This window comes from Heloderma suspectum, chromosome 4 (genome assembly GCF_057233095.1).
Source record: "Heloderma suspectum isolate Gila_16-S chromosome 4, 16-S_ref, whole genome shotgun sequence".
In the NCBI taxonomy this organism is placed as follows: Eukaryota; Metazoa; Chordata; class Lepidosauria; order Squamata; family Helodermatidae; genus Heloderma; species Heloderma suspectum.
The window spans coordinates 224,428,641-224,453,108 of record NC_139461.1 but is presented as its reverse complement, the minus strand read 5'-3'; the positions used below and the strand labels follow the sequence as shown (position 1 = coordinate 224,453,108).

The window sequence follows — 24,468 nt, the reverse complement described above, 5'->3', positions numbered from 1 at the left end:
TGGTTATGGTTGTTTGTTTTTGAGATTGTTTGTTTGAAGTTGTTTTAGATATGTTTCTTTTGTGTATATTGTCTGTTCATGTGTTTTTTTATGTAAATGGTTTTTAATCTCTGTATATTGTATTTCGAATGTTTTTGATCTCTGTAAACTGCCCGGAGAGCTCCGGCTGTTGGGCGGTATAGAATGTAATAAACAACAACAACAACAACAACAATCTAAATCACTGATAATTGTAGCAAACATTTATCGGGTGTCCCTTGTATGGGTATTTGTTGATGTGAAGGATGGAACAAACCATATTTCACTGGGAACTCCCTGCCAAAGTACTCTTCTGAATATAAATGCAAGTCACTCACCTCAGCACTTGGTGAGCCAAGCAGTATGTCTATGATAAAGTCAGCCACACAAGGGAGGTTGTAGAAAGATCCTAAGATAAAAACAATCTTCGATGGTCAATTTGCTTTGGTGGTATTAATGTATCATTATGTAGTGTTACAGTACAATGTGGGAGTCGAACAGATATAGAGGAAGAGAAAAAGTGAGAGGAGAGTTGGGATGGTGAGAAGGAAGGATTGGGCCCTTGTTGTACAACAGGATTTAGCTTATATGGTGTACTGTCCAGAAATGATATTAGGACGGAAATTAGCTTCTTTTAAACCTACCTAGTTGCTGGCTGCGGAGCTGCAGGCATGTAACTAAGAGAGACAAGGCCTCGCCAGCAATCAGCGCATCTTTTGTGGATACAGAATGTTGCCTAACGCAGATTCCAGCATGTAGAGCTGTTGGTTCTCCTTCACTTCCTGAGCTGCAGTTGCTTCCTGTATTAGGTTAAAGTTTTGCAAAGCTTAAAATTTAACTCTCTCAAGTTAGGATTGAATAGCTCCAGGAATAGCTCCAGGAATAATAAAACCTTACACAAGTAGCACAGTGCTGGTGTCAGCAAATAAGCTTCCGCTGTTTAATTCAGTTAAACTAGTGGAATACCTGAGCTGCTAAGCCGGTTACGAATCCCAACAGGAAATAGCGTGTTACTTTCTTTTATTGGCTGGCTGCTCCCCACCAGGTCAAGCCGCCCTGCAGCAGCAGCCCATGAGAGTCTCATGAAACAAGCAACTGTGGACGTGAAGTCATTTGCTTCCATTGTCTGAAAGAAAAGAAGTTTTTTTCCATTCAGAATACCTAAACATAAGGTAAGGAAGCACTTTACAGAAAAAATCCAGGGAACATGGTTGGAAACAGGCTATTACCAGGTGATGGTAAGTCGGTATACAGAGGTTTTACAATATGGTGGCATTGAAAAAGGTACTACAATTCTGTATAGGGAATGCATGACCCCTGGCTTTTAGCTGGGCTGTTCCTATAACATTGGCACTACTTACCTGTATTGCAACCCGTGCAGCAGGCATTATCTCCTCTACTCTTATGGAAGACCTGTCCGAAACAGATAGCTGCCGATATGATGACTTCTCTGGGGTTCCGCAAATTGACATCTGCCTGGTAGTTTGTCGATTCACGTTACGGAATGGGCGTGAAGACAATGTTTCCACTCCATATTTAACAAGATCCTCATCAAGCAGGGGAGGCATTGTTTGGCCAACTAGCAAAAACCTAAACATAAAAAGAATTGTGTGTCACAGGTAACTGCATACACTTAAGGAAGATCGAACTCTTGGGTTGATTAGTGCCATTTCACTCTTTCTTGAGAAAGTCAATCACATACCTTGCCAGCTGTAGACAGATTGAATACACTCCCTGTCTTGTTTCATAGTCTACTTCTGATGGAATGGAGTCTCTCTGCATAACATTCACCACCAAACTGGAAAATAATTTTTATCAGATATATATTTTAAAAACACATTAAGAATGCAGAAGTCTGTCAACCAAATAGATTTTTGTCCTTCCACATGATTTTTCAGTGCAAATAAAAACCAGCACCCTAGTACCTAAATTGAAGACTGTCATCTTTGTGTGGACAGTCAGTCAATATGTACATGCAGTTTGAGAAGACGAAGATTCACATGCTACTACTATATCAGTATGATGTGCTTAACCTTATCTCACCGCCCAAAACTGTGTAGCCCCATTGAAAGGGAAGTATACATTCAGGAGTCATTTGCACAGTACCATCTTAGGCCATGTATTTAGAGGGGCTACAGTTTAGTGATAATCTCCTGGCCTATACCATGTTGCCAATAAAAACGTACAGTGGCTGTGACATGTCGATACTTGCAGTTCTTAAGCTGAGGTATCTGATGTGGGTGGGAGTAGATATGACAACTGTTAATTCCTGACCTGGTTTCACAAACCAGGCTACGTGTGAATCAATGGGGTATACATTTCTGAATTAATCTGGATAGCTATTTCACATCACAACAATTTTATTGTGTAAAATTATTTTGGAACATTAGTCACAGTTCTAAGAAAGAAAGCGGTGCTACTATTTAAAAAAGAAGTTGACAAACCATGTCCTGAAAAACACTCGACTATAAATAAAGGAGGAGAGGAGCAATCATTGACAGAAGTGTTAAAAAGGTGACGGCTGGGGGAGTGGGATGGTCAGAACACCTAGAGTGCATTGCAGTTGTGGCATCTCTGTACCTAGGATGCATGAAGTAGAAGGAGAGCACATGTTTTCTGTCAATTTAACTAGCAACATGCATGCAAGGTGTCAACAATTGATAAGATGAGAACTGAAAGAAAGAAAATTTTCTAGTATGATAAAGTTATTTATGTTGTCCCCACAATATTTGGAAGAGCTGCTCAAATACTACTACTGAGAGCACGATTTACAGTATTTAATTCTCACTGAGTTGTGAATGCTCACAGATAAATTTTCTCAATGCCGAAGACTACAGAGAATTGTTCAGCTGAAAATAAATATTTAAAAAACTAACCTCAAACCACCTGCTCTGAGAAAATTTTCACAAAAAGATTTGGCACAATTTCTTGCCATTTCATCATCTGCTGTAGGCATTAACTTGGAACTCAGGACCTGAAAAATATTCACAGACTTCAGAGAAGTGGCAGAATTTCAATGAAGCAATCAGCTAAGCCTCTCTCACCCAAGAGCACAGCTTGATTTCTGGCTCAGCTGGGCAACAGTTTATCCTGTACCGTAATAACACTGCTATTGAGAATTAACTCACTGTATGTATGTATGTATGTATGTATGTATTTATTTATTTATTGCATTTATACCCCACCTTTCTCCCTCTCGCAAGGAACTCAAGGCGGCTTACATTATCCTCCTCCTCACCGCTGTATCCTCACAACAACCACCCTGTGAGGTAGGTTGGGCTGAGAGTCTGTGACTGGCCCAAAGTCACCCAGTGAGCTTCCATGGCCAAGTGGGGACTGTACTATGACATTTCTTCCCTTTATCAGTTGAATTCATTGGTCCTTTCAATGAAGTGAATTAATACCTTTATCAACATCTCTCACACCATTAAAACATTCAAAGTAACACAACTAGTCCTGTTGCACCCTGAAGACAAAGCTTTCATAAAGTGTATTTCAAGGCCTGTACCAATTGCTTGCATTTCAAGAGAGCAGTTATGGGAGTTTTTAATATGAATAAACATGAAAAGAATGGAAGACAGAGATTGCAAGTTGAGAGGGAGTGCCATGTAGGGCCTTAGTAGTTGATAAATTCATGTTTGGGTAGCTTGCAGAGCAGAGTGTTACTACTATGGAGTTCATGCAAAAATCACCTGTGCTGTTGAGAACCCCAGAATATAGTGCTAATACAATAAAGTCTCACCTTAAGGTTATTTGACTGACATATGCTCCACATTATAGTAACTAAAGTTTTACATCCCATCTTTTCTATCAAATTCACTGGAATTTTTGCAGGCCCACCATAAGCTGACCTTTGGCTGCTGTGATAGTTATGGCAAGCACTGAGTTAATGTACTTTTACTATATTAGAAAGATGCATTACACCAAGTGACCATTGGTCCATCTAGCTCAATTCTGGGTAGACTGGCAGTAGCTCTCCTGGGTTTCAGATAGAAATCTTTCCCAGCCTTACCTGGAGATGCCTGGGACTAACCCTGCGACCTTCTGCATGCAAAGCAGGGGCTCTGCCGTTTTGTTATGACCCACCCGCACCCCCAAATGTGCTCTTACCTCAAGATTGTAAAGTACTCTAAATGTAGACATTCCTGGAGCAAAAGACCTGAAAAGACTTTCAAGTATTGAAGTAGCACTTGGCTGGTGTTGATGCTTTGAAGAAAGTGATGGGGATTTTGAAGACTGAGAATTTGATTCAGACAGCAATGTTTTCTAAGAAAAGAGTAAGCACAAAGAAATATGAGTAGTAGGCTGTTCTGATATATAATCATTCTAGTATATACTCACTATAACTAGCCCTCAGTCTTGAACTTCCTAAATCGAGAAATTCTCAAATTCCCCCTATACTCTATACCATAACAATTTTTTTAAAAAAAACAGTCAATAGAATTTTGAAGAGCCGGTGACACAACTGCTCTTTTTCAGAGCCAGAATAACATATTAACACCCCCCCCAATTAGTATCCTTTGTAATACGTATCTCATCTTTTAGAAGTAAATTCTGACCATCTGAATGTTCTACCCGAGATTAATTTTTAAGAAATGTGCTAGCTTCTATGGAATGTGTTCAGGATCCAGTGCCTGTTTGCTTGTTGTTCAGTCGTTAAGTCGTGTCTGACTCTTCGTGACCCCATGGACCATAGCACGCCAGGCCTTCCTGTCCTGCACTCTCTCCCGGAGTGTGCTCAAGTCCATATTCATTGCATCGGTGATGCTATCTAGCCATCTCATCCTCTGCCGTCCCCTTCTCCTTTTGCCTACAGTCTTTCCCAGCATCAGAGTCTTTTCTAGTGACTTTTCTCTTCGCATTAGGTGGCCAAAATATTTGAGCTTCAGCTTCAGTATCTGTCCTTCCAATGAGCACTCAGGGTTGATTTCCTTTAGGATGAATTGATTTGACCTCCTTGCAGTCCAGGGGACTCGTAAGAGTCTTCTCCAGCACCACAGTTCGAAAGCATCAATTCTTCGGCACTCAGCCTTCCTTATAGTCCTGCTCTCACAGCCATACGTTATTACTGGGAAAACCATAGCTTTGATTATATGAACCTTTGTTGGCAAGGTGATGTCTCTGCTTCTTACTATGCCATCTAGGTGTGCCATAGCTTTCCTCCCAAGGAGAAAGCGTCTTTTAATTTCATGGCTACAGCCACCGTCGGCGGTGATCTTGGAGCCCAAGAAAATAAAATCTTTCACTGCTTCAATTTCTTCCCCTTCTATATGCCAGGAAGTGATGGGGCCAGATGCCATGACCTTAGTTTTTTTTAATGTTGAGTTTCAAACCAGCTTTTGCACTCTCCGCTTTCACCCTCAACAAGAGGCTCTTTAGATCCTCTTCGCTTTCTGCCATTAGGGTGGTATCGTCTGTGTATCTGAGGTTGTTGATAATTCTCCCGGCAATCTTAATTCCAACCTGTGATTCTTCCAACTCGGCGTTTCTCATGATGTACTCTGCATATAAGTTAAATAAGCAGGGCGACAATATGCAGCCTTGTCGTACTCCTTTCCCAATTTTGAACCAATCGGTTGTTCCAAGTCCGGTTCTTACTGTTGCTTCTTGACCCTTGTACAGGTTTCTCAGGAGACAGGTGAGGTGATCTGGTACTCCCATCTCTTTAAGAATTTGCCACAGTTTGTTGTGATCCACATAATCAAAGACCGTAGCATAGTCAATGAAGCAGAAATAGACGTTTTTCTGGAATTCTCTTGCTTTCTCCATGATTCAGCGAATGTTGGTGATTTGATCTCTAGTTCCTCTGCCTCTTCAAAACCCAGCTTGTACTTCCGGTAGTTCTCGGTTCACATACTGCTGAAGCCTAGGCTGTAGGATTTTGAGCATAACCTTGCTGCCATGTGAAATGAGCACAATTGTACGGTAGTTTGAACACTCTTTGGCATTGCCCTTCTTTGGAATTGGAATGTAAACTGACCTTTTCCAGTCTTGTGGCCACTGCTGAGTGTTCCAAATTTGTTGGCATATTGGGTGCAGCACTTTAACAGCATCATCATTTAGGATTTTAAATAGCTCAGCTGGAATACTGTCATGTCCACTAGCTTTGTTGTTAGTAATGCTTCCTAAGGCCCACTTGACTTCACTCTCTAGTATGTCCGGCTCAAGTTCAGTGACCGCACTACCCTGGCTGTCAGGGACATTAAGATCTTTCCTGTATAGTTCTTCTGTGTATTCTTTCCACCTCTTCTTAATCTCATCTGCTTCTGTTAGGTCCCTGCCTTCTTTGTCCTTTATCATGCCCGTCTTGGCACAAAACGTTCCCTTGATATCTCCGATTTTCTTGAAAAGATCTCTAGTCTTTCCCATTCTGTTTTCTCAATTTCTTTGCATTGTTCATTTAAGAAGGCCTTCTTGTCTCTCCTTGCTATTCTCTGGAACTCTGCATTCAGTTGGGTATATCTTCCCCTTTCTCCCTTGCTTTTCGCTTCCCTTCTTTCCTCAGCTACTTGTAAAGCCTCATCAGACAGCCACTTGGCTTTCTTGCATTTCTTTTTCTTTGGGATGGATTGAGTTGCTGCCTCCTGAACAATGTTACGGACCTCCGTCCATAGTTCCTCAGACACTCTGTCTATCAGGTCTAATCCCCTAAATCTATTCCTCACCTCCACTGTATATTCATAAGGGATATGATTTAGGTCATACCTGAATGGTTTAGTGGTTTTCCCTACGTTCTTCAAAGCTGAAATTTTGCAATAAGAAGCTCATGATCTGAGCCACAGTCAGCTCCAGGTCTTCTTTTTGCTGACTGTATAGAGCTTCTCCATCTTTGGCTGTAAAGTACATAATCAACCTGATTTCAATATTGACCATCTGGTGATGTCCATGTGTAGAGTTGCCTCTGGATCACTGCCTTGTTGTGGCGAAGGGGCTTGCGTAACTCAGTGAAGCCATAAGCTATGCCGAGCAGGGCCACCCAAGATGAACAGGTCATGGCAGAGAGTTCTGACGAAATGTGGTCCACTGGAGAAGGAAATGGCAACCCACTCCAGTATTCTTGCCAAGAAAACCCCATGGAACGTCTCACAAGGCCTGTTTGCTACTATCCTACATAGGCAGCTAGGCTAGCAGTGTTAAGATGAGGGTTAAATGAGCCTGTGGCTTAAATGGAAGTACATTAAAGGTAATAGATTCTGTGGCATCCAAGCTTATACATGGTTGTGCTAAAACTGCAATATTTTCCTATCCTAGTGGAGTTAAGCACTTTAACCATGCTGTGTAAATCCCTAGAAGGAAAACATGGGTGTCAAGCAAAGGAAATACTCACTTTCCAAAATCAACATGCCTTTTCCCCCATAATTAAACTTAGCCAGTGATTGTTCAAGTTTTACTTCATGACAGCTAGTGATTCTGCAGCTTTTTGTACTGCTTGCAACCTATTATAGTTGGCACTAATTCAAAGCCAGCAAAGTCACTTAGGGCTCAATCTTATGGCTGCTAGACAGTGTCTAGACAGCCATAGGATTTTTCGTTTCCCAGAAACCTGACTCTCATTGCCCCACTGCCTCATAGGTGGCACGGTTCGTCCCCAGCTCTGCATTCGTAACAGCAGCGCAGAGTGGGCGACAAGGGGGCGTTCCTGGGGGCTGGGAGGGGACCACGGAAGCGCCATTACAATGCGTCCTATGTGCCATCCAGCCCCCTCCCCGCTCCAACGCGCCCTGGCTAGACAGCTGAAATTGGCCATCTAGCTGCAAATGCAGGTCGGCCGGAGCATGGAGGAGAAGATCCCCTCCATGCTCTGCCCACCCTGCACTGGATTGTTGGCTGCCTCCGAGCTGGCCAGCTCTTCCCCATAGGATTGCACCCTTAATGTCCTACCTAATTCTCATACTATTTATTTGAATCCCAATGGCAAGGTATGAGTAAAACTAGTTAACTGTTATTTTTATATTTGCAGAAAAATAGATACCTTCCGTCCAAGAGAGTCTAGCTGGTCAAGAGCTTCCTGAATAGCTGGGTCAGTAGGAATCAACAAAAGAAGCCTCCGTACCCTCAAAGTAATCCTGATGAGTACAAAAGACATATACTGCACTCAATTTCTGCTGTGGAGTCCGTATCCACTTGTAAATGTTTCATAAGCAGACATCCATTTAAACTCTGCAGCTACAGCATTTCTAGTGTGTCAACAATGCTACTTACCTTGGCTCCTCTAAATTAGCAAGTTGGTAAAGCATGTCAAACACATTACACACAAGAGCCATTACCACTCCAGGGAGGGATTTTTCCTAAGGATTAAGAACACAGAATTAGTTCCCCCACCTCTGTAAAGCAATTTGGTAGGGTTCTCAATTTTTTTTTTTTTGAAGCAAGCAACATAAATTTTAAACCTGGCCTAGGGATGTCAACTACTTGACAACACAAGAGAGCACTTTTAACACTGACTCCTATATATCTCTTAAGCATATACAACTCTGCAGAGTTAGTATGAAATTCTGCCAAAGAAATCAGAGCTTCGCTGGCAATACTGTATTTTTTAAACATCTTGGAAGAGGTCACAGAGCCAACAAAACACATCTTGGAATTCTGAATTGTGTCATCGAGGATGACTGAACAGTAATTACACATCAGTGGTCCTGGAACCAAACGTTTGTCCTAAACAGTTTTAGGAGACACTTTTCACTATTTCGCATTTCTGATTATAGTTTGAAGAATTTCAAATGAACCAGATGCATTCGTTTCTCAAATGACCACTTGAGTACTGGCCTAAGCAAATAAGGTAATGGGGACAATAAGGTGCTAGCCTTTTCTATTAGCTTTGCTTAGGATTTCAATTAGACTGGGGGAAAATTAGGGTTTTTTTTTTAGTTGCAGATACTGTCCACAGCAGCATCTCTCCTCAGCCTTTCTAGATGATTTGTAAACTTCATAAGAAGTATAGGATATATGAGGGAACAAGTTTTTAATATGCCCAGGTGGAGAGATAATACTTTCATTTATCCTGTTATGGATTTGCATATATTTGTTTGTAAGGAAGGAGATATGCAAAATATGCATCCCATCAATTAAGGCTTCAGTAGATTTTGCATATGGATAAACAAAGAATGTTTATCCTTAGAAGGTAAACCACATCGCTCATGGATCGAAAGACCCTAATTCAGACCAACTGATTTTGTGAAGATTTTGAGTATTTGTGAATGGCCAATGCATGGTAAGCATAAACAGAAGACAACACAGAGCACGTTTTAATGATAAAAGAAACTAACTCTGGTTGACAGCACCATGACAACCTAATTAATGAAAAATGTGAAAAATCCACATTTTAGCCCTTCAGCACTACCTGTTCCATTGCATATGACGAACTGAAGACACTACTACTGTTGCTGGAGCTAGTGGAGGAATCGGCAGAGCTTGCTGATGGGGTTCCACTTCCCAATGTCTTTACAGTAAGTGCTTGTTCATCAGAGAAGCCTAGCTGGTGAAGCAGTTTTTGATCTTTATTCACTGTCAACTGAAATAAAAAATATTTCCTCTTAGCCTTAGCAGACTACACAAATTTGGAATACAGTCAAAATAGCCCTAACATACCAAACTATCATTTGCAAATATCTGTATGTTGTCCACAGGAGCAGTCAACAGCTTTGCTATCTTCCATCTGACGCTTCCTATGGTTTCATTGCTATGAGCCTGTAAAATAAAGTCAAGTTACATTGGTTCATTCATGCTCTCAGTTCTGGGAATTAATATTACCTAGAAACCAGTGGCCCTGGTAACACACAAAGGGGAAGTACACATAACTGTGCCCTGGGTCATCTCCCAAGTTCCGTTTGTTCAGCATATATTAATCCCACTATGTACTTTGCTCTACACCCAATTCCTTTTCTACCAATAATTTTCACATACCTAGTAGTATTTTCAAAATCATGCAGTAAAATTATGTAAGCATACCTCTACTGTAAAGGTATCTTTGGTAGACTCATATGTAATATTAAGGGTTAAAAGATGTCCATGAAAGGAGGCACCATGAGGTAGAATAGTACGAGGAACAGAGTAAAGGTCCTATAGAAAGGAAGTAAAAGTGGTCTTTGAAGTATGTCATTAAAAATTACAAGAACAAGTTAAACTGGCCTAAGCTGTACTATTAAAAATCTTATTTTATCAGAAGGAATCATTATTTCTACAGCACCCACAATTCAACAGTGTTTTATCTGTTGGGACTCTCCCACTATTCAGCTTCACTGGATGACCCCTGGTTATAGTATTATGAGATCTACTTTATTTATTTATTATTTATTTACAATATTTGTATACTGCTTCACATCCAAAGATCTCATAGTGGTGAACAGCAGACAGGATAAAAGAATAAAAACACCATGTTAAAATAATTAATATATATATATTTTAAAAGAACAGAGTTCTGACGAACCAAGTTTTGATAAACTCTGGCTGGTCACTCAAGGAAGGCCTCCCGAAATAACAATGTCTTCAGGAGGCACCGGAAGCAACACAATGTTGGTGCCTGCCTGACCTCCAAAGGCAGTGAATTCCATAAGAAGGGGGCCACCACACTGAAGGCTCTTTTCCTGGTGGACTCCAGTTGGGCCATGGGTCCACCAGGAACATGCTCTCTGATGACTTCAGTGACCAGGCAAGTTGGTAAGGGAGAAGATGCTTTCTCAGGTATCCTGGCCCCAAGTTGTTTGGGCTTTGTACACTAGTACCAAAACCTTCAAACTGGCCCAGCAGTGGATTCAGCAGTGAATACGTAGCCAGTGCAGTTCCTTCAGCAAAGGAGTTGCATGCTGAAAAGGGGCAGCTCCTGATGACAGTTGGGCTGCTGCATCCTGCACTAGTTCCAGCTTCCAGACCAGCTTTAAGGGCAGCCCCACATAGAGCACATTGGAGTAAACCAGTCTTGAGGTTAGTAATGCCTGTACCACTGTGGCCAAGCTATCCCTGTCCAGGAGAGGCTGTAGCTGGTGAACCAGCCGAAGCTGGTAAAAGGCACTCTGAGCTGCTGAGGCTACTTGGGCCTCCAGCGACAATGATGGATCTAGGAGTACCCCCAGACTACGAACCTGATCTTTCAGAGGGAGTGCAACCCCATCCAGAGCAGGCAATGACACCTCTACCCCACCCAGGTGGGTGATTGCAGGCTGCTACAGATACTCTGTCTCAGTCGTCTTGAGCCATCCTACTCCCTTGGTAGATACAGATAGATAATTTATGTTTTGATGCTGGTTCTTGTCATCCTTGCTGTCCCTGCCCCTGGTTTCCCACTGCATGGAAGTCTTCCTTTATAGTCAGGGTGGAAGCTAAGAGATGCTGACTTGCCTTAGGCTATATAATGTATCTACAATATGCATTGAACTTGAACCCTTGTTTTCCAGATACAAACCCAGCATTCTATTTACTGGAGCACTCACTAGCTCAAAGGGGCATGGATTACAACATGACAATACTTTTTTTTACCTCTATAGTGATGACGTAGCGTTCTGCCAATAGTAGCAGTCTCTCAATTATTACAAGTTTCGTCGACCTGGAGATTGCAGTCAAAATAAGTAGCAGAGATTTGGATGAGGTCTCAGTTCAGTTCCTGGAGAACACCAACAAAAGCCACCAACACTACCCTTGTGGCCCTCATCTGGTACAGGCCTAAACAAACTCCTTACCATCAAGGAGTAAGCAGACCTTCAAATTTAGTTCCAAGGTGACAATAGCCAAGGAGTTGGCTTTCACCACTTACATACAATAGTGGGTTAGAACTACACATTAAGGGAACTTTGGCTGCCACTGAATACATGGAATAAGTCCCATGTTGTCTCCTCTTTCCCCCAGTAACAGACTGTGAAAAGAGAGAGACAGAGAATGCATGATGAGACTTTACACTCCATCCTGCTCTACTTTAGCCAACAAAGTAAGGCACAGGTGGAGAAACTCTTGAGTTTGATCATGTTATGCATTCTAAGTAATTACAGGTTAGCACTGAAGAGATGGGGTTGGGATGGAGGAGGAAGTGGGCAATGATCTCCATTTTCAACAGAAGACACATATCTCCTTAACGTGTACTTTCACTCTAATTTTCCCCAGCAAGAGAAATGGAGAGGTATAAACAGTAACTTTACTCCATATTTTCGTAGGTTTTTGATATCTGGAGCTCACTTTATTCCAGAAAAAAGTTGGTAACACACTATATTATTACACCTGAAAAGCTATATGGAGTGTACCATCAATGTTAATGCAGAAAAGTAGCTACCAAATACCAAGAGTTATACAGGGTGTTTCAAAAAGATGGACCCGATTTGAAATCGCTATATCTCTGCAACCATGAACCGCCCATGAATGAAACTCTTATCACTTCGAAGGGTGGGGCATAGAGTTACAAATGATTACCGCTAGATGCCTCTCTCAGCGCACGAACAGCACCACCACACTGGCACCTGCAGGTTTGACGTTTTCTAAATGACACACTACCTCAACGTTGGATAGGCCGCACGGGACCCCAAGACTTGGCGCTACACTCTTGGCCCCCAAGATCTCCAGACATTACACCCTGTGACTTTTCTTGTGGGGATACGTCAAAGAATGTGTTTTTGTGCTACCATTAGCGACTAATCTGGATGACCGCAAAAACAGAATCATGGCAGCGGTGACTTCAGTGGAAGAAGACACTTTGAGAGGCGTTTGGGGCGAATTCAACTATCATCTCGATATTGTCCGTACAACAGGTGGAGGGCACATAGAGCATTTATAAAATGGTTAGTAAAACTTAATAACTCATTAAACCATTTGTAACTTTTGGTGTAATTGTAACATGTTGCCATCGTGAAATACACTGCTTTGAAACGGGGTCCATCATTTTGAAACACCCTGTATTACAAGAGTGAAAATGAGTTTGAGTGAAGGGTTGAGAAGAAGCCAGCATTGCAGGTTATACTGTTCTTTAGGCCTCTTTGTCCTCCTCCTCAGGGCTAATGAGAGAGAGCAGAGGTGATGGTCCATTAGGAAGTTGCATTGGCTTCTGCACTTAGCTGTGTGCTGGGCCATTTCAACTTTGAATTTGATATGTGTATACTGCTCTTTTATAATAACATTAAACAAAGGCAGCTTACAAATATAAATCACAAAATAAAACGAACAAAAAAGTAAATACTAACAGAACAAAACAATAAATAGCAATAAAAACAACATCACAGACAAGGAACATTTAGATGTAAGATTTCTGACACAGTGCTGTTGTTTGTCAGCTACAGCCCAGCTGTATACTTCTACCACTTGCATGATGCTTCGTATATATTTTGTGAACTATTCTTATTACCAGCTTTTACCTAATTAATCAGCTGTCTAAAAAGACATATATAATTGGAAGCGCACAAATTATTTGTAAGAGGTTACATGGTTACCATACTTGTTAAAAACAGGAGCAGTGTGAGTATTGCTCATCTGGAAATGGAATAAAAGTGTCACTTGGTTGTCGAAAACAATTCTTTTCTCCTCATTACAGGATGTCATGAGTTGGGAAAACCTCAAAAACAGTGCTTACTCACACCCATCTTCTTGTAAACAGATTTGCATCACTATTCTGGCAACCCCCTTCTGCAGTGAATCCCACTACAAGGTACGTATAAAAACAAAAACATTCATTTGTGTAGAAGAGTTTGCATAAACCTATCCTTTGTAAAGTGTTTATGTATGATGAAGCTGTGGGTGCCAGTGGTGTTTCAGTACAAGCAGCTCTACACCAGTTGTTTCTTTGGCATATGCATATGTCTCACCACAGAGATGGTTCAGATATCACATCCCAGTATCTAGAGGAACAGGAACGTGCTATGGGCTTGTACACTCCCTCCTCATTTCTGCGTTTCCTTTAACAACAGCTTATAATGGTGTGCAAATCAGGTAAATCATGGTTGCTGTTAGCCTCCAAAAAACAGTTAGAAGTAGACTTGCATTCCATTGTTTGGTGGTCAGCATCAATGTGCAGTTTTCCTGATTTGTATGTCACAGCCAGGTCCAGCCAGAGGAAATCTGGAGATGGAATGTGCAAGTTCTCTGCACATTTCCAGTCCTCTAAAATATGGTTTGAAGAATTGTCTAGAACAAGCCAATGTGATCGACATTCATCTGTTCTGAACCATAAGCTTACCTGTATGGAGACTGCACTGATGTTGCCACAGTGGGCATTGCAGTTGCTGTTAGCATTTTGGTAGCTCTGGTAACAGCATGCGTCAGTGTTGGACCACCAAGTGCTGAACTGGCTGCCTAGAAGAAAAAGACCTATAGTATTTCTGGATTAAAGTGAAGGCCACGAAGATAAGGGTAAGCAATTTGTTCAGCACTGAGGACCACAGTGAGAACATATAAATGAGCTATAAACCTGCATAGTAGTGCCAAGCTGTAATAGGCGGATATGGTTTTATTTTGAACCCACCTCTACAAACCTTCAGTTTATTGATATTTAGGAAAGGAGCTTTTGCACAATGCTAGATAGAGCATTTGGAAATTACCTTACCATTATAGAGGGGGGACGGGACATACAGAGAAAACTTTATTTATAGATTCTTACTTCTAATCTTGTGTAACAATCAGCAATGAATTTCTTATGGAGCGATACAGAATCCTGAAAAGAATACAGATTAGTAAATTACATTAAAAACCTTTAGCAATTCCCATATACAGAAAGCACAGGACTATCACTACACACAGATTACTAATTTGAAACACGAGTAAGGTTGAGAGAGAGCAAGAGAGAGAAAGAGAGAGAGAGAGAGAAGTGTAGGTAAAATTATTGCTCAATACACTTAATTTACTTACTCCATGACTCAATTCCCCACCTTGAGTGCTATTTTGGGTAGGAAGGCAGGGTACAAATCAAATCAATCACTAATTTAGAAACAATAACAACAAAACCATGGTTTGGTGTTTCCTGTATGTGCAAAGAGAAATTAGAAACATCCCCTTCTAGTGACTGAGAAGTGACAGCTTGCTGCATTTGGATAAAACTGCAAACTACAGATTGTCACTAACTAAAAGTAGAAGCTTCTAATCTCCTCCTTTTGAACACAAAGGGAGGGAAGAGGGAGGTGGGAGTGTGCAAGCTGTTTGATCCCAATCTTCCAAAGCCATGGCTTCCAGGATAATTGGAATGTGATCCATATTTCATTTTCTGGGACAAGTATGACCATCATCACTTCATACCAAAACAATTTTAAATTATTACCTTTTTCAATCTAGGATTTAGATTAATGTAACTATAGTTTATTATCAGCTGGATAGCTTCATTAGCTATTTCTTCATCAGGTGACTCCATTGCAATTTTCCAAATAAAATCCATTCCTATTAGTTCCAGTTTTTCTACATGCTACACAAAGAAGAAAGGAGACTTAGCACTTGGATTAGATAATATAATAATGTACACTACTGAAATAGTTCAAATTTTGCAGAGAATTCCTTCTCTCTGAAAGAGTAGACAGCTGACCTATTGGCTGACCCTCCTTTACCAAGGATGAAGAAAATGGACAGACAGCCCCATCTCCTACGCAGCGATTCTTCCTGACTTTTGCTTTAACTCTTGCCATATCATCTGCCTCAGTCTGCCATTCCTTTCATAGCAGGTTTAAGGATTTTCTTCTCACTCCTGTTACTCATCTGAAGTATGGACAACAGGTGTCTGCTGATAGCTGTTGGCTTGCGACCACAAAGTAGCATCAGGACTGCATAATGACTTAACCTGATGTACAGGCCTAACCCCAGGAGTGGATACTCTCTCTAATAAAGTTAATCCTGCAACTCATTTTCATCTGTGGCCCTTACAGGTGTTCTACCATTATACAAAGTCAGAGCCCAAGTAAGGATGCCTCTAGTTATGTTGGTTAATGCCAGGGACACTGCCCCCACCCCTGTCCTGCCATGTAGAACCGGAAGACTATATAATCACGAACTAAAGGCATCGTTTCCAGATAAAGCCTAAAGATGGTAGAGCTCAATGCAATGCATCAAGCACATCATGGCCAAGGCAAAAATGAGTACCACTGCATACCTTTTCAAGTATGCTTCAAGTCAGCCATCTACTACCAAACTGACCCCCCAACTACTCCCACCCAGATGGGCCAACTGAGCAATGGTCGAACTGTCTACCCTGCTGGGAAGAAAAAAGGAATTGCTGTAATGTCAGCTCTTCCTGTTGGCCAAACCCTTTAAGGGTATGCTTTAACTTAAAATACAAATAGTAAATGAAATGTCCAAATATATAACTTAATGATAGCCATAGTTTTTGTTCACCAATGCACACAGCATAGATCTGTCTATAATTCACATCAGCGTTGGATCACCTTAATTAGCAGCTGTCCATTTATTGTTTATAGTATTTGTATACACCATTCTTCCAAAGAACTTAAATACATAGGTATTATCCTATTTTATTCTCATAACAACAACCTTACAAGCCATCAGTGATGGGCCCAGAGAAATGCACAAGGATACAGAAAGCTGCTTACCAACTGGGTTCCTTGCCGTTTCAATCGATGATCACAGAGGTTCACATTTTCAAAAAAGGTCTTAAACAAACCAAAACCTGTTTTTAAAAATTAACATTTTAAAGGAATTCTGCTATGTCATTTAAACGAACATCAGAAACATTGCTTATAAAAGACAAATGCTTTCAGGCCAATTGGGGAATGAGCCTGATTTAATTAGCCATGAAACCTGTTCACAGTGGGTTGGGCCCAGAGGAACTCGTGGGGAAGGAGGTTGACAGGAGGTAACTTTCCTGTTCCATTCTCTCCCTGGCAGCCCCCACCCCTCTCCCAACAGTTGGGAGATCCTGCTGAATGGGGTGGGCTGTGGCATGGGGGAGCTTGGAAGGAAGGGGAAAAGACTAAAAATTGACTGGAGATGCTTTCTGCAAGTGGCAGTAGCAGGTGTCTGCCTGATTTCAGGCTTTCTCCCTTCTTCCCACCCCCACCCCCTGTGCCACAGCCCACTCCATTCAGCAGATTCTCCTGACCCTTGGATGAGGTGTTTTGGGAGGCTGCTGAAAATAGGGAAAGTTACCTTCCACGAGCAGCCATCCCTGTGAGTTTCCCTGGATCCAACCCAATTTTCAGTAGGGATGTGGAGTCCATGGACCCCCATGCTTGGCCGACAACTCCACTGAGCCACAATTTTACACAGAATGGTGGCTTGGCCTTTTCCGTAAATCACCATTTTACATAAATGGCATCCGTGAAGAGGTCCATTTACGTAAAATTATGGGCGTAAATGGTCTGATTAGACCATCTATGTCTGTAATTTTGCGTAAATTATAGCCGCCATTTACATAAAATGGCAATTTTTGGACAATTTTTGGACATTTGCACAAAATTTTTGGACATTTTTTGGACATTTGCACAAAATGGCAGCTCAGTGGAGCAGCGGGATGCCATGGACCACCGGGAGGCTGGTGGGGGGGGAGGTCTGCACGCGGCATAGGCAGGGGTGAGTTTGCCATCCCTAATTTTCAGTAGTAACAAATTCACCATTTTTGTTCTAAAGTATTTGACAAACATGCAGAACTACTTCTGAAATCTGGAGAAGCAAAAATACTTACGTACCATTCATAGTGATTTCATAGGACTCCAATTTAAGAATTTTTTCTTTAAAAAGCTGCTGCTGCACATCACTCTCAAGATCATGTTGTCCTTTTGTAAACCATTCAAAACACATCTGTGAACAAAGTACACACTATAGTTCATACTCCATATAAAACGTACATGTAATTTTATACTACTTTAAAATACCCGATTCAATAAACAAATTCGCATGATCATGGAACAAAAATAAGGCACAGTATTTTCCCTCCCTGTGCATGTCACTTGAGAGCCTCTTAATTGAGAGCCACTTAATTAGCATAATTACTTGCGTGGGTTGTTGTGACATCTGAACCCAGCAAGGGTGGTGGCTCAGGTGGTTTACAAACCATGCTGAAAACCATGGCTTGTTCTAGGGTAATTCACAAAAAAACTACATATTAAATGAGCTGCCCAGTCATATTTCCAGGATCTCACCTCTCGATCTAGCTCACAAACATCTTGGCCTGTTACAAGGCATTCCCAGATTTCCCGAGCACGATTCCATCCTAAGTAGAGTGTGGCTTCTTGAAGGAAAAATGCCAGAAATTTGAGGTGTGCCTCTAAGTACTGGAAAGAGAACAAATGTAATAATTTCAGCTGAACTTTTTTTGAACAGGTGTTTTAAAATTTACAACTTCTTTTATAATTTCCCATCTTTAAGATTACCAGTTTTCCCTCTGTGAAAAAAAAGACACTTGTTTTTATTTAGAGTTTTTCCAACTTTCTGGTTTTTATTAGCACAATTTTCTTACCTCCCGATATGTGTATCGACCATCCACTAATGTTCCTCCAGATAGGCCTCCAGGACCTGCCACTGATGCAGCCAATCTATGACATGCTATCAAGCTTCCTGTCACCATTTTCACTATCTCAAAGTTTTTCTTCAAATCCTGAATAATGCTCTTGGCAAAAATATTGGAAAAGGTGTGTTAAGCACAGCATTACAATATGTACAATTAGACTTTCAATACTTGAATGGAAGTTTCCTGTCTGTAACCTATGGGCATATATTCAATGAGGGCCTCAAATATATCATTTTCTGTTCTCATTCTCATATTCACCAATTTCCAGTCATGCCACTAGACTTCTGGCACAAAGTACCAAGCATTCAACACTCTAGTTAGCACAACACAAGATCCTTGCTTTCAAAGCCAAATTTGACTTGATTATGAGCATTACCATTAAAATAACACAAAAATATGAATATGAAGTGAGCATGACTTCCTTCAGTTCTTCAATTTATGATAACAGTGTCACACCTATACAGAGATTTATAGCAAAAACTCCAGTGCTGATATATTTTATTTACAACATAAATAACTAGGAAGGGACATTTAGCCCCCTACCTGATGTCCTTCTGCTGCCAGGCAAATACTTCTTTATTTAGATCAAGCTAATTCTAGCACTTCTATTGTTTAACTGACCACTGTTTGGTATTTTAATTATTTCATTGTCCTTGAATTATTTTATCTACTATTCTGTTTGTAGTTAGTTTTTTTTTAATATAAGCTTGTTTTGCTTTCATCATTGTTGTTAACTGCCTTGGGTGATATATTATTTATTTATATTTATTTCATTTATATCCCGCCATTTTTCTTCTTTAAGGAACCCAAGGCGGCATACGTAATCCTCCTCCTCTCCATTTTATCCTCACAACAACCCTGTGAGGTAGGCTGGGCTGAGAGTTTGTGACTGGCCCAAAGTCACCCAGTGAGCTTCCATGGCCGAGTGGTGACTAGAACCCGGATCTCCCGGCTCCCAATCCAACACTCTAGCCACTACACCACACTGGCTCTATATGCAAAAAGAAGGGATATAAGTTCAACTAATCTTTTTTTCTGCCTTTCAGTCCTTAGGATCTTCCCTCCCAAGGGAGCTTACAAATATATGACATTGAATGTTTCTCACTTTTCTGTCCCAATCCTTTCCCTCTCCTGATTATATTAGTCCACACAAGATGCAATTTTGTCTCAGAAATGCTCTTACCTTATCCTGTTTTTGGTAGGTTTGCTTAATAAATGAACGTGTGATTTCATGGAGCTGACGTAAAGCTGGTACCACCCACACAAATTGAGGATTATTATGCTGGGATGACTAATTAAAAAAAGTAATATATACATTAAGTTAGAATGACTGCATAGAGTAACACTCAAAGCTTTATTCTTCATTCCAGAATACTTTTGTAGTTTGTACTACTGCTATTCCTCAATTTCACACAACCGCCATCAAATCAATTTTTCTTGAGCCTCTTCTCTATGTAGCATAGAGAATTTTGCTAGCCATGATAAAACTAATGAACAGGCTATGACAATAGAATTAACATTATGTGGTTCATTCATGGAAAAGGTGGTCAAGTATGGTAAGAACATAAGAAGAGCCCTGCTGGATCAGACCAATGGTCCAGCATTCTGTTCACACAGTGACCAACCACCTGACCACTGGAAACCCACAAGCAGGACATGAGTGCAACAGCACCCTTCCACGCATATTCTCCAGCAACTGGTGTACATAGGCATATTGTCCGGTCCCAAAATCATTTTCAAAACCATGGTATAGTTGTTAGGAACATGCATGGGGCTCACGCATTCCTTTCTCCCCTTATGTGCACCAATTTCCTGGTTTCCAATAAACCATAGTGTGTAGGGATATCCCAGCCAGGGAAACTATGCTAACCACTAACCATCGTTTGCCTCCTAACCAGAATCGAGCACGAAATTGAGTGTTTGGCTAGTCACCTTTGGAGAAACAGAGTGCAGGACTAAAACTTACTGTTGTCCTTCTTTAAATTTTCAGACCACCAAACCAAGAGTACTTCACTATAGTCAGATGCTTTTGCTTCCCTCCCTTTAATTAAAAGTAGGCCTTACTAGTTAAATTACTTTTGTTATTAAAGCCTTGGAAGGAGCACTGTGTTAGTATGCTTCAGGCAAAGGAATGACCAATTTGGGGGAAGCTACAAGGATGGTATCGGGGAAAGCTAGGGCAGAGTGGTATATAGATATCATTCACTGAACATGGGTTTAACTGTAAACAATAAATACTTATTGGCTAGGACAAGCTCACACTTGTCCTGCTATATTTCCTATACAAGGGACCATTCCTAAACTACATTATGTCGTTATGTCAATTTCATAGCCATGTTTCTCTCTCTCTCTCTCTCTCTCTCTCCCCACACACACACACACTCACACACACACGTCTTTGTCAAGTGTCTTCAGTCTGATGTTAGTGGGAGCTATGCTCCCTGTTTATCACACTGTATCTTCTGCCAACACAGCAAAGACAGACATTTGATTACAGACTAAAAACTACTGCCTTTTGCATCAGGGGTGGGAAGGAGGTATATCTCCAGATGTTTTGGACTACAACTCCCAGCATTCCTGACCACTGGCCATGCTGGCAGGGGTTTCTAGGAGTTGAAGTCAAAAGCATCTGGAGATATACCTTCTTCCCACCCTGGCAATAGATAATCTCTAGCTTATCTAGTACCTGCCAATGTCCGCTAGGCTAGGGCAAGTATATGAAACTGGAACCATCCTGCTCTTTTTATTTTGAATTCTAAATTTTGTGAGGTTGTTAATAAACATAACTTCTTAGTGAAGGGTGGCTGTGGTCTGGGGCAGGGTGGGTGGGTTCTAACTGAGCTTATCTCACCCCATGTTAATGCTTTTTTGTGCTTAGCCAGGTTACTGAGAAAGTCTATGCTATCTAGGGGAGATGGGAGGATTACAGACTGAAAACCGGCAAAGTTTTTAGGGAAGTCTGTATTGACTGTATCTCCTTCCCCCCTTCCTGGCATAACTATATTTGGCATTTTTGTTCATAATCATAATGTTCCAAATCTTCCTTTTCTGATTTTCACTTGCTGGTGTTTGTTCTCCAAACGTTTTGCCAATTCATACTCCAATTAACATGTGCATGACCATAACAATATATTTCCTTCCACATAATCTTAAAAGTCCCCCAAGAATAATGTTAAAGACAGGGTGAGAAAGCAGTGGCCGTCCAGATGTTTAGAGATGTGAAGGCCTGGAAAAATTAGGAAAAACAAAAGTTTTTCCATTATTTTCCGAGGACCATTTTTGTGTCCCTGCCCCGGCAAATTTGACAAATTGAACAGCTTTGGATTATGAAATATTTTCTTTTAGAATTTAAGACAAAGTATTTATATATTGTTAGCCAGCCTTTACTCCCCCACAAAATGATTTCTAAAAACTGTAATAAGAACACTTTTATAGAAAGATTAGAGATGTAAAATGTCTGGAAATAATGAAGACATGGGAAAAATATTTTTAATCCTCTGTAAGATTTCCAGCATACTTAGTTTTTCATTCCTTATTAAAATTATTGATCTAAAGTATATTTATTGATAAACATTAATGCTCAGTTTCCCAATATGTGAGTAGAGCCACCATTGTGCATTCTTGACAGCTTGGACTTTGTTCTATAGTCCTGTGTTTCTGATGCTGTAGCAGTCATTTAATGTAGTTCTAATCTATTCAGACAATAATTACACATTTACTGAGTTTACTTTTAAAAGTTTTAAAACATAATGATAATTTTATGAGCAATCTAAGTCATACAAACAAAACTTTAGGAACAGAAAGGCTGTTTTATTTTACATCTCTACAGTTGTTGCTTGACTCCAACTCCCATCAGCCTCAGCCACTATTGCTAATAGCATGGATAATAGCCACTATGGCTAACAGGTACCATTTCTAATTAAAAAGGCTATATCTAAATTCAATAGTAAGAGAACATACTATTTGGGTGGAAAACATTCTACATTCTAAAGACAAAACAAACCAACCCTCTTAATATCTTCTATGCACTTGATGATGTAGCTTCTTTTTATTGCCTCCTTCACTGCGTATGCATCACTAAGGATTGTCAAATGCTCTTCCAAGGCCTGTTGAATCAAACTGCTGGGTAATGTTGGAAGATGAGCCAAGTCCCAGAGAACCTCAAGTACCTACAAGGAAACACACAGAGATAATTAACACCATTCATTACAGAAGTTGTCATCTGTGTAATCTTAGGAAAAAGGAATTTATTACTCATGCCTTTCCAGTGGTTGTCTCTACACGTGCTTCCCGGCCAATACGTCCTATCAAGCTTAATAGTTTCTGTCTCACTCTATCGCTCTCAGACTCCCAACTCTACAAAAAAAAACCAAAAACCCTGGATAAATACAAAGCCATATCAGAACAAATCATTCTAGTTTGCCATCACTGAATTTAACCAAATACAGATTTCAGAATGCAAAGAAATTTGAAATGGAATGCACAGCTAGATTTAATTCTATCAACAGGATTCTCATCCGATTCTGCAAACATTCTTGAATTATGAAGGAAATTATAAGATCTTTCCTTCAGCACACTTGATGGCTGAGTGTATGTGACACAAAATCAGAATTCAAACAAGCAAGGGCTAGCCTACCTTGAATAAGAAATCTCAACTATTCAATACAGGATAAATATTTACAGTGAAATATGGATGCAACAGCCTTGTTTAGGACTAAGCAGTTAAACTATCACTACAAATCTTTTAACAAATTCATTCACTGTAAGTAAAGCTTGTCAGACAGATAATAGGCAGGCCCTTATAGTGGTTACTTAAGCTGGACTTGGTTTGACACCTTACCTAAGCTATGCTATTATCATCCGTAACACTTCACCAATATCTCACAATTTAGCAAATGAAACTGACTCAGTCTTAACATTATGTGGTATTTTATATATTCCTAAACTCAAAATTTAAGATTAGTTGTACACAGATTGAGCCAAGCTTTGGCTGACCACATTATATACTTCAAGCTCAAGATTTGGAAGCTTCAAAATATACATTTCATATTTCTGTTGTAGCCGCAGATTTAGGTCAATGGAAACCTCACCTTCTGAATAAGGACAAAGAGATGACTGAGCTGGTCTGAGCTGAACTTCACAGCTGCTGCTGCAATAATACTGTGGATGTTCTCTATCACAGTTGATGGCTGTCCTGACTTTAAAGAGGAGAAGGGAGAGTGAATGAACACCATGTTAAGGAGCAGCTATTAAAAAGGTGATCTAGAAAAGAAAGATACATTTACATTAAACAGAAAGGCTACAATCTTGTGCACTCTTACCCGGGAGCAAGGCACACTGAGCACATAGGGACTTCTGATTAAACATCCTTAGGATCATATGTACTGAACAGCAATAAAAGCTTTCTGATACCAGAGGAAAAAGTAATCAACGAGCACATCAGCAATCTCAGTTAAATGATTGGAAAAATATCACACTCACTGATAGACTTTCCAGTTTTACCTTTAGGTTTTGATCAGGACAAAGAGTATGTGCATTCTGTAGAGGAAGTGTTAAGGGTAGATTCTGTTTCTAAGTGTGTCATTACAATGACAACTCATTCAGAAATACTTTAAATTTTAGGCTTTGAATATTCTGGAGACTGAAGGAACTAGAAGAAACTCTGGGACTGAAGCCAAATTTCACAACAGGGCTACCAGTAGATGATTTCTAAAGACAAACACTCATTCATCTCTAAGAAGGGATAGTCATTTTGAGAAACTTAGAAAGATTTGGAAGCTAGAAGTTCAGAAATAAATGCTTAGGCCATGTCAGAAATTAGCACCTCACTTACAGTCCATCTGAAATGCTGAGTTGACTTGTCCTAAATCAAGGTAAGTTGCTCACATAGCACCTATCATATTAGAAGAGCTAGCAGCCATTATAGTAACGCTAACTAGCATAGTATTTGAAACCATCACATTAACAGTAATGTAAACTTGAAGACAGTGTTTTGGACACTGACCTGTCAAATTATTAATGCAAGAAATGTTGAAACA

At 40.4% G+C, this 24,468-nt stretch overlaps 1 protein-coding gene across 3 annotated transcripts in view; it reads right to left on the bottom strand.

The window, feature by feature from the left end:
* The window catches only part of USP24 (ubiquitin specific peptidase 24), a 99,344-nt gene that overhangs the window by 43,343 nt on the left and 31,533 nt on the right, over positions 1-24,468 (bottom strand). For 2 of the 3 annotated variants that reach the window (XR_014790534.1, XM_084852403.1), the window contains exons 13-36: positions 23,521-23,628; positions 22,691-22,786; positions 22,438-22,599; positions 19,614-19,721; positions 18,380-18,529; positions 18,063-18,194; positions 17,610-17,721; positions 16,515-16,591; positions 15,239-15,379; positions 14,585-14,638; positions 14,165-14,280; positions 11,491-11,557; positions 9,967-10,077; positions 9,607-9,705; positions 9,359-9,529; positions 8,221-8,306; positions 7,991-8,084; positions 4,129-4,284; positions 2,895-2,992; positions 1,721-1,816; positions 1,380-1,608; positions 985-1,144; positions 663-818; positions 357-427 (exon numbers count right to left, since the gene is read on the bottom strand). Coding sequence is in view for 2 of the 3 variants with exons in the window: in XM_084852403.1 (XP_084708529.1) it covers positions 357-427; positions 663-818; positions 985-1,144; positions 1,380-1,608; positions 1,721-1,816; positions 2,895-2,992; positions 4,129-4,284; positions 7,991-8,084; positions 8,221-8,306; positions 9,359-9,529; positions 9,607-9,705; positions 9,967-10,077; positions 11,491-11,557; positions 14,165-14,280; positions 14,585-14,638; positions 15,239-15,379; positions 16,515-16,591; positions 17,610-17,721; positions 18,063-18,194; positions 18,380-18,529; positions 19,614-19,721; positions 22,438-22,599; positions 22,691-22,786; positions 23,521-23,628 (2,850 nt within the window). In the remaining variant the exon portion in view is untranslated. Of the gene's footprint in view, positions 1-356; positions 428-662; positions 819-984; positions 1,145-1,379; positions 1,609-1,720; positions 1,817-2,894; positions 2,993-4,128; positions 4,285-7,990; positions 8,085-8,220; positions 8,307-9,358; positions 9,530-9,606; positions 9,706-9,966; positions 10,078-11,490; positions 11,558-14,164; positions 14,281-14,584; positions 14,639-15,238; positions 15,380-16,514; positions 16,592-17,609; positions 17,722-18,062; positions 18,195-18,379; positions 18,530-19,613; positions 19,722-22,437; positions 22,600-22,690; positions 22,787-23,520; positions 23,693-24,468 lie in introns of all 3 variants that reach the window. The other variant, XM_084852404.1, reaches the window with a different exon arrangement.